Below are 10599 nucleotides of genomic sequence, written 5' to 3'. Positions count from 1 at the left end.
AGTAGGTCAGTCAGTAGTAAGTCAGTAGGTCAGTCAGTAAGTTAGTAGGTCAGTCAGTAGTCAGTAAGTTAGTAGGTCAGTCAGTAAGTTAGTAGGTCAGTCAGTAGTCAGTAAGGTAGTAGGTCAGTAAGTTAGTAGGTCAGTAAGGTAGTAGGTCAGTTGTAAGTCAGTAGGTCAGTAAGGTAGTAGGTCAGTCAGAGGTCAGTGAATCAGTTAAGTCATTAGGTCAGTCAGTAGTAAGTAGGTCAGTAAGTCAGTAGGTCAGTCAGTAGTAAGGCAGTAGGCGAGTCAGTCAGTTAATGACATAAAGAGCAGATATGGATCCCCAAAAAGTCCAAGAAATGGTTTCCCTGAAGATAAGCAATATCTATCCTCCACACTCCACCAAGAGTGAGAGATATGTTTTGAAAAGAAGGGCAGAGAGTTACCAAGTCATTGGTAAGGCAAACCACACAACAACACTTTACCCATTGCATTATAACATTTGTATTTTTTGTAATATTTGTATTCTTATATTGTTATTTGTATTCTTATGTTGTAAATTTCGGTAACTTTATATTTTATTGTACATTTTATTTAAATTCTAAATCCACTTAGTATTGCTAGTTTATATACCCTTAGTATAGTTTAGACCTTATACTTAAATTCTAAGATTCCTGTATGTTTGATTTATGCACCTTCCTGCCAAAGCAAATTCCTTGTCTGTGCAAACTTTCATGGTGATTAAAACCCATTCTGATTCTAATAACATTTTGAAATATATGTTAAAATGTTCATGGCAATGTGTCCCTTTAGATGGTGAACTCTATTACCAGTGCCACAGGAAGCAAGATGAAGAGCAACATTGCCTTGCAAAGGTTGTTCTCACTCCACAGGAGGCCAATGATCTCTTTGTGGAGTTTCATGCCAGTGCCATTGGGGCTCACTGTGGAGTAGACAAAACCTTGCACACCATTCATCAACGGTATTACTGGCCTGGGATGAAAGCAGACATCACAAAATGGGTGAGTGGATCATTCATCCATGTTTTCTGTGGAGCCCATGAAAATATGTAGCATATATATTTCATGTGTGTTGTCAAATGTTTTTACTTTGTTAGATTGCTGAAAGTGATGAGTGTTAGAAGAAGAGGACCTCTATCAAGGAGAAAACCCAGTACAAACCCATAAAGGTGAATTATCTCATTCATTAAACATGTTTCAATTAGTAAACAAGCGACTTTGAGTACCTTGAAAAGCGCTATATAAATAAAATGTATGATTATTATTATTATTAGTTTTTTTAATGTGTCTTGGAGCAGTGAAACATCTAAAACATGCGGGGCTGGGAGGCCCAGGATCAGGTTGTAAAACTCTACATGTTACACTTTTGCTTGTATTGAAGGTGTCGGAGTCCTTTGAGCTCGTGGGGATGGATCTTATTGGGAAACTGAAGTGCTCCAATACTGGACACCAATACATGTGTGTGATGGTGGACTACTTCACCAAATGGATCAAAGTATATCCATTAAAAACCAAAAAGGCAGAGGAAGTAACGGAGTGCATCATGGATTTCTTTGTAGTTAGTATGGCACCCCCAAACGAATCCTCACTGACCGGGGCAAAGAATTTGTCAACAAAGTAAGTTGAATTCTGAGATATGACATTCTACTTTTGTACACAGCAAAACTAGGAGGGAAACAAGATAGTGTTGCAGAAAATTTATATTTTTCATGTTCATATCCAAAGCATATTCTAGATCAACTTGGACTTGTGTGAAAAACTCGGTATAGTCAGAAGCTTGTGTGCACCATACCACCCTCAAACAAATGGTTTGGTTGAAAAGCTCAATGGCACCATTCAGGGGTAAATCATGCTTTTGTGCTATATAACCTACATCATCTCATATTGTATGTATTAATGTAAGGAATTACTGTATATTTTCCAATTTCAGGGCTTTGAAAAAAATGGTGCAGGACCACCCAAGCGACTGAGACAAGTACATCAAACCTACAGTGTTTGGACTACGGACAAAGAAACAAATGACTACTAAGTATTCACCGTATTTTTTGATGTATGGAAGAGAGGCCCGTTATCCATCGCAAATTCCAGACAAGTGGCAGGTATGATGGCATTTCCCTGCAGTGGCAGCTGATTTGGCAACCATATCTATGTATCTGCTTTAATCTGTGCTTGTTTTGTGTGTTGTGTTTGTGTGTTGTGTATCAATGTTACAGATAAGTGATGAGGACTTGAATGCTCTCGTGGAGAATGAGGATCTTTTCAGCCGGATAGTTGACCTGGAAGATGTGTACCCTAGGGTGGAGGCGAACATCAAAGAGAGAAAAGACAAGGTGCGGAAGAGGAAGCTGTCAAAGGGGGAAGATTACAGCTTTATGGTGGGGGATAAAGTTCTGAGAAAGAACATTCGTCAGGAACAATGAAAGGGGGGTAAATTAGAGGCAGACTTGCTGGGTCCATTCACTATAACCCAAAGCAATGAAAAGTGTTGATCTAAAAAACGACAAAGGAAAGATCCTTGAAAAGATCAACATTGACCACCTGAAAAGGTATGTGGAACCACAGCCACGGATCCCATCAAAATGGATTGCCACCACTGCCACTCCACCTGCAGAACCACAGCCTAGCCCCTTCAGCTCCTCTACCGTTCCCCAATCCCCCACTTTCACTCCTGCAGAACCACAGCCTAGCCCCTTCAGCTCCTCTACCGTTCCCCAATCCCCCACTTTCACTCCTGCAGAACCACAGCCTAGCCCTTCAACGGTTCCCCAATCCCCCACCTCAGTGTCAGTCTCTCCAGAGGAATATAAGTATAGATGCAATTTATTTCTACCGACAACATACTGAATATATGCAGGACTGTCACATGCCACAGGGGCACTTGGGATTTTTCAGAAATCAATGCTGCATGCAATTACAATTTGAGGCTTTGTAAAGAACTCTGTCTTTTACTTTTCAGTAATAACTGACATCTGGTCAGGTCAACGGCAAGGTGTGCTGTGGAGCAAAATTGGCCCATATAAGATATTTTCTGCAGACCTGCAGAATCTGGCCCCCGGAAAGGAGGTAGAGAGTGAGGTAAATGCATGCTGCTTAAAGCTTTTTCATTGACATGCTTGGATATATTTGATGGCAAACATTCAACTCTACACAATTTCCACTGAAGGTTCTGAATGCATTCATTCATAACATCATTGGGATGCGAGATCCAACAGAGAAGGTCTATCTGGTTGACTCATTTCAAATGACTGCGATGTGGCAAGGAGCATACAGGGGACTAACCAAGGTGAGTATTTTCAAAATCGGTTGATGCATCATTACAATACACAAGTATTCATTGATTATGAGTGTTCATTTTCAGCTTGACCCAATGGCCTATGACATACTTATAGGACCAGTCTGTGACAAGCATCACTGGACTCTTGTGGTGAGAATTTACATGCGCTACCAAGGAGCAAAGTATAGAACCATGGGTGTTTCAAATAGGTGTGCTTGATTTTAAAGTTTCTAATCGTCCTCTTAACATCTTGTAAAGGTCATCTATCCAAAGGAGAAAAGGGTCATGTACATGGACCCCCTTGGTGAAACCCCTAACCACATGATAAAATGCAGGGATATAACAAGGCAAGTCATACACCAGTGGTAATATCATAACAAGTTGTAGGTTACAAGTAGCAACAATTTTGCTGTTCTATAGAGCTTTCATGAGACGCAAAAACATCCACGTCTCACAATGGGCTTGTGACAAAATAAGCCTCCGTGTCAGCAAGACTCTACATCCTGTGGGGTATTTGTCTGCAAGGTATGAGTACACCCATTTCTTGAATACAGCTATTGAACATTATTGATTATACTTTCCTTGTGTAGTTTGCAGAGCTAATTCTGTCTGGTGGGGGCCTGGATTTCCCAAATGATGAGGAGGCTGTCACTCGGTTGAGGAGAGAAGTAGCCTGTAGACTGATCACTGAATCAGGTTAAATTTACTTTATTGTCTAAAAAACATGTGCATTAAGGTATCATTGAGAAATTGACAAAGACGTGTGTTATATCTAGACAACTTGTCTGAGGTTTGCCGAGCATGTGGAAATTCATAGCAAAGTCCAGAAAGAAAAAAAGAGGACCATGATGACTGGGTAGGTACAAACTGAAAGTTATGTTACGTATTGTGTTGTATTACCAATATACTTCATGTTTCTCTTTAGATCCAGTGTACAGCATGCAGCCTCTGGTTTCATTGGCTTTGTGTCTGGTCCTTGTGCTAGCATGTTCTTGCTTCCCCCTGTCATCTATCCAGACTTCCGGGGGATCTGCTTGAGCTGCTGCTCCGCCGTGACCCACTACAGGACTCTGCCACACCCCGAGTTCAATGCCTGGTAAATTTGCATGCACCTTTCACATCATCATTCATTCCTGTGCATCCCAGTAATCACACTCTTTGCTTGGCTCTGCTACCAGGCTCCACCAACTGCTCCAGGCTCCAACAAACTGCATCAGGCTGGTGGACATAGGTCCCTTCCAGTCCATCTATCTACCTGGCTTCCCTGTTATGTTGCGCCGATCACATTGCACTAGCACTGTGGCTACATGGCTTAAACTGGCATTTGCCAACCTTTCTTTCACCAACCATCTATGGAGGAGGGGATCCCTCACTGAATTGTTCCTCATTTGTATTTTTGTAAGATTTGTATTTCTTGTATTTTTATATTGTAAATTACGGCAACTTATATTTTATTGTATATTTCATGTTAATTCTAATTCCACTTAGTAGTGCTAGTTTATGTACCCTTAGTATAGTTGGAGCACATATTTAAATTTAAGGTTCCTATATGTTTATTGTATGCACCTTCCTGACAAAGCAAATTCCTTGTCTGTGCAAACTTTCATGACAAATAAATCCCATTCAGATTCTCTGAAGGTTTCTTCCATGTTTTTAACCTCAAGTAGAGTTGTTCTTGATAATTGGTTGAGGGACAGTTCTATGGGCACGTGAAGTTTGTGACACAGCTTGTCAAAAGGGATATTCGAAGGAGATTTGATCATTGTTTATCGTACTTCACACAAACATGTGTAGTATCACATAATAAAGGAAATACGATGGCAATACATGTGTTGTGTGTTTGTTAGACACAAAATACAAATGTATGTATCATGGGAACCTCACAAAGTTACCTGGATGCTTTTGACAAATCCATGCGACACTAAAAAGCCTACTGTGTTGCGGGTAGAAGTTTACCCCATTTATAGACTACTACTCGGCAGTGTTCGCATTTAAACTGATTGTATTATCTGGGTTAACAGCAACGATTTAAGTATACTTTGCAATATGTGGTGTCATTACGGGGCTGTGATATCTTGGTAAATATGTCTATTGCCTCGAGTTAATCCCCGAATATGTTTTTAGTAGCCTACATTCGGGTAATGTGTCAACGGTAACAAGTTGTTTCAGAAGAAACCAAAACAAAATGTTTCCTAAATTTGTGACTGAATATTTCATTTTCTCATCAGCTTCAGAAGCTCGCTGTGTAAGGCAACGGACTTCAATGATGGATGTGTTTTTGCTCGTGGGATCGAATCCCACTCGAATCTTTTATTTTCTTAGCTTCCATTTATTTTGTTCTGGCGAATGGCTGTAATGTACGCTAGTGCTTGCTACATATACAACTATGAAATGAATTGATTTCAAAAGATACTGTAAAGAAACACTCAGCCATACACGAAATCGCATAGGAAACAAATGGACACATGTTATGTTTCAAAGGTTTACGCGTAGCCTATTTTGATCGTATTATCTGGGTCAGCAGCAACGTTCTTAGTATGAATTTTGAATAGGTGGTGTCAGAAGGAGCTGTGATGTTGTGGAAAATACGGCTATTGGCTTGAAACAACCCCAAATACGTGATTAGTAGCCTACATTCGGGTGCTGTCTATGGGAACCAGTTGTTTTAGAAGAAGCCAAAACAAGATGTTACCTAAAGGCCAACGTAGTTAATGAATACGTACTGATTTGGAAACATTTTGTGAGCTAAATAGCCCTCAGTGTAAGGCAACGGACTGCCATGACAAATGAGTTTTTGCTCTAGTGCGTTCGAATCTCAATTCATGCGAGCATGCAAATGTTTATTTTTGTCTCCATTTATTTTGTCGTGAATGGATGTAATGTAGTGCGCACGTAGCCTATACGTTCATACTTTCATATTCGCCACAGCAAATATGAGATCCGACTTGAAAATCGCCAGTAACATGTTTGTGAATTTGTGACAAATCTGGTGATGGAGGAAGACTGATGCGTGAATGCACAGCTGGGGAACCAGTTAGCGTGGTAACCAGTTGGGCGACAACACCGGCGCTGCATGAAGTGGAACACACCTATTGATAGCTACGTAAGAGCCCGCATGATCACAGTAGGACTACGTACAGCGTAGCGCAGACACTAGGTCAAAATTGGGGGATGGCTATGTTGGTCCCAACCAATAGCATGGAAGCATAGATGGTCCAAATGTGTAAAACGGCGTGTAAGACGTGTAACACTTTAAAAACGGCAGTGTACAGACATCAAAACGTGTACAGACATTAAAATGTAACTTCTGTACACAAATGACAATTCAGACGTTTTGGCACAGTTGGCGTTCAATACCCTCGGCTACTGTCTCGCCTGTACTAAAGTCACGCTCGATTTCCATGGGCTTCGTGCGCGGAGATCACACATTTAGTTCTGAGTTGGTCGGAGACTCCCTTTCGAGAATCCCCGCACCCAACCAACCACGGTGTTGTAAACGTCACTGGGCTTTCAATATAACATCAAGGAATCTTTATTGCAGCAAATGTTTTTGGCATTTTATGGCTTTTATCGGCGTGGGGTGCTTTGTGCGTCTCTCAGATCCGGGAGGAGGGCTCACGAGGGAGGACGGACAACGACTTTCTTTCAAATGTTTATTGTCAAATATAATAAAACTGAAAAATAGTGAAACTATCTGGTGGTTGGGTTAGTTCAAAACACTGTGGGGAGTCCGGTCAGAACTCCGTGTGGTCATGCAAGGTTCCAGTGATCAGACGTTGTATCCAGAAATGTATTCTTTATTTATTAACTGACAGGATTGGAGCTGGGATAGTAGTTTCTCTTAGATTATTTAGTATGTGGGTGTGTATGTGGTTTCTGAGAATACAAACTTAGATATATATATATATATATCTAAGTAATGCAGAATAAAATATGCACGTTCTCCTAAACCGAAAGTAAACAGCGCTAAGCTCCGTTAGTAGGCTAGCATTGAACTGTAAACCATACATTACATACAATTTACTTTACTTAGGCTAACACGTTTTGATAAACGGACAACACAGAGTCAACTTACATTTAGGTGGACGCACACGATTCGACGTATCCTACTAACTAACTTAAACTTAACAGCTCTATAATCCTGTCGAACTCTTTCTGATTTATTGCGGGCTCTAGTAAAATAACCGTCAGTAATCTCGTTGAACGCTCGCGCAGTCCTTCTTCTTTAAGGGGCAGGCACCCTTTTCAACAGCAGCCCCCAAATTCACCATGTGAATTCAAACACCTAAAAGAGAGAAAGGGCATTGATCACACCTCTTCAGGAAGAGCAGGGAGACTGATAAGTCTCACTACTGGCCGGTTGTATGTCCGATCCTTGACCAGCACTTCAGCTGACCGGACTCGACCATCAGTCCCGGGGAAGACTTGAACCACTTTCCCAACAGGCCAGAGGGCCTGAGGCAACTGCTGGTCTACAATCATGACAACATCGTCCACCTACAGGTCCGCTGCTTCAGTCCGCCATTTCTGCCGGGCCTGGAGTCCTGGAAGATAGTACCAAAGGAAATGTTTCCAGAAGTGATCAGCTAGTATCTGACTGTTGCCATCTTTTCCGACCCAACATCTTAGAGCTGTCATAAACGACCTGTGGTAGGGAGGCGTCCCGCCACCCCATAAGGAGACAATTGGGGGTGATCGGGTCAATTTCCGCCACATCTGACGAGGTGTACCCAAGAGGCTTGGAATTGAGGATCGCCTCAATCTCGATAAGGACAGTGTGTAGCCCCTCCTCGGTGACTGTTTGGGTCCCTATGGTAACTTGGAGTGCAGTTTTGAGAGAGCGGATGTCTCTTTCCCAACATCCTCCGAAGTGTGGCGATCCTGGCGGGTTGAAGCTGAACCTAATCTGTTGACCGGCCAGTTGATCTTGAAGCTTGGGATGTAGGTCCTCAAAGGATTGCTGGAGCTCTCTCTCTCCTCCTCTGAAGTTTATGCCTTGGTCGCACAGGATCTCGTGAGGCCTTTCACGTCGGGCTATAAAGCGTCTCAGAGCCAATAAGAACGCATCCGTGTCTATACGGGTTAGAAGGTTGACATGCACTGCTCCTCAGCGTCCTCCCGGATGATGGAACCCCCCTGATAGTCCTTGGGGACTTCAACATCCACCTCCAATGAAAGCAGGCCGTCGACTTCTTGTCTCTCCTGACGCTGCTGAGCACACCGGCGACCCACAAGGCAGGCAAACAGCTAGACCTTGTCCTGACACGTAACTGTATCACTGACTTAACCCCTGTAACCCCACTGCACATTTCTGATCACTACTTTATCCAATTCTGTCTCTCTCCCTCCAACCCCTCCTACCTCCCCTCCCCTCATAACTTTCCGGCGCAACTTCCGCTCCCTATCCCCCTCCCATTTTTCCTCTATTGTAACATCCTCCCTCCCTCCCATTGACAAGTTCTCGTCCCACCCCACTAACACTGCCACCGACATCCTGTTTACCACTTTAACTGCATCACTCGACTCTCTCTGTCCCCTGTCAACCAGGCCTGCACGATCTTCTCCCTCCTGCCCATGGCTTACGGATGTTATTCGTGAAGAACGGTCCACCCTTCGAGCAGCTGAGAGGAGATGGCGCAAGTCCAAAGACGGTCTGGACCTTGATAAGTTTCACTCCATCCTTAAATCCTTCTCTTCTCACATAACTGGTGCTAAAACCTTCTACTTTCTTAACAAAATTAACTCTGCCTCAAACCCCCACAAACTTTTCTCTACCTTCTCCACCCTTCTTTACCCACCTTCCCTACCCCCTCCCTCCACCCTGACAGCAGACGACTTCTCCTCCTTCTTTGAGAAAAAAGTTGCCGACATTAGCAGTCGGTTCCCTAAACCCACCTTTCCTACCCCCTCACCCTCCATGACTGACCCAACTAAATGTCTAAACTCTTTCTCTCCCCTGTCCGAGGCAGAGCTCTCTGACTTCATTCTCTCTCATCGCCCCACCTCCTGTCCCCTTGATCCTGTCCCCTCCCCTCTTTTTCAAACCATCTCCCCCTCTATCATAACTTTTCTGCTCCATGTCCTAAACTCCTCTCTTACCTCTGGCACCTTCCCCTCTGCCTTCAAACAGGCCAGAGTTACCCTTCAACTCAAAAAACCCTCCCTTAACCCTGCCGTCCTCCAGAACTACAGACCGGTATCACTGTTACCCTTCTTCTCTAAAACAATTCAACGTGCTGTATCTAACCAACTGTCTAACTTTCTTTTTTAGAACAACCTGCTTGACCCCAACCAATCGGGCTTCAAGACCGGCCACTCCACAGAGTCTGCCCTCCTTTCAGTCACCACCGCCCTCCAGTCTGCCAGAGCGGCTTCGAGGTCATCCGTCATCATTCTGCTGGACCTTTCTGCGGCGCTTGATACGGTTAACCACCATATCCTGCTCTCCAGACTTTCTGAGATGGGCATCACTGGCACTGCACTCCAGTGGATCTCATCCTACCTGTCGGGAAGATCCTACCAGGTCTCCTGGGGAGGCAAACTGTCAGACCCTCGCCAGCTGTCCACGGGTGTCCCACAGGGCTATGTCCTTGGACACCTCCTCTTCTCCCTGTACACCACCTCACTCGGACCAATCATCACCTCCCATGGCTTCTATTACCACTGCTACGCTGACGACACGCAGCTGTACCTGTCGTTTCCCCCGACCGATCCTGGGATCTCAGTTAGGATTGAGGTCTGCCTCGCAGACATCTCCGCCTGGATGACCGAGCACCACCTCCAAATGAACCTTGCCAAAACGGAACTTCTCATCATCCCGGCTAAACCCTCCATCTCCCACGACCTCTCAATCACCCTGGGATCTGCAACGGTGACCCCCTCATCCTCTGCCAGGAACCTTGGAGTTACCATGGATGACGAGCTCTCCCTCACGGCCCACATTGCTTCGGTCTCCCGGTCGTGTAGATTCACCCTCTACAACATCCGGAAGATCAGGAGATACCTGTCTGACCACTCCACCCAGCTGCTTGTCCTGTCCAAGTTGGACTACAGCAACTTGCTGCTTGCCGGTCTCCCAGTATGCGCAACCCGCCCTCTTCAGAGGATTCAGAACGCGGCGGCCCGCCTGGTCTACAATCTACCCAGGCGCTCCCACGTTACCCCGCTCCTCATCTCCCTCCACTGTCTACCCATAACGGCCCGCATCAGATTCAAGACCCTGGTACTGACCTTCCGAGCAATGAACGGGACTGCACCCGACTACATCAAGTCTCTCCTGCAGCCTTACACCCCACCCGCCACCTACGGTCTTCTTCAGACAAC

The 10599-nt window shown here is 44.4% G+C and overlaps 1 protein-coding gene and 1 long non-coding RNA gene across 2 annotated transcripts; both read left to right on the top strand.

Moving 5' to 3' along the window:
* The first annotated feature begins 354 nt into the window (after nt 1–354).
* Nucleotides 355–2338, top strand: LOC146220788 (uncharacterized). Its single transcript, XR_014750888.1, has 5 exons — nt 355–1004; nt 1100–1171; nt 1384–1619; nt 1933–2101; nt 2216–2338. It is a non-coding gene; the product is annotated as an uncharacterized LOC146220788 (long non-coding RNA).
* Nucleotides 2339–2477: 139 nt separating this feature from the next.
* Nucleotides 2478–5052, top strand: LOC146220787 (uncharacterized). Its single transcript, XM_084693217.1, has 8 exons — nt 2478–2775; nt 2959–3077; nt 3166–3285; nt 3361–3426; nt 3535–3972; nt 4053–4132; nt 4294–4372; nt 4455–5052. Exons 1-5 carry the CDS (start codon nt 2478–2480, stop codon nt 3643–3645), a joined length of 714 nt encoding a protein of 237 aa, XP_084549343.1. The 3' UTR covers nt 3646–3972; nt 4053–4132; nt 4294–4372; nt 4455–5052.
* Nucleotides 5053–10599: the final 5547 nt, after the last annotated feature.

Source organism: Hypomesus nipponensis, chromosome 27, assembly GCF_054491055.1.
Source record: "Hypomesus nipponensis isolate SF chromosome 27, ASM5449105v1, whole genome shotgun sequence".
Classification (NCBI taxonomy): domain Eukaryota; kingdom Metazoa; phylum Chordata; class Actinopteri; order Osmeriformes; family Osmeridae; genus Hypomesus; species Hypomesus nipponensis.
The sequence above is the reverse complement of the archived record's forward strand: the minus strand, read 5'-3'. Positions and strand labels throughout refer to the sequence as shown.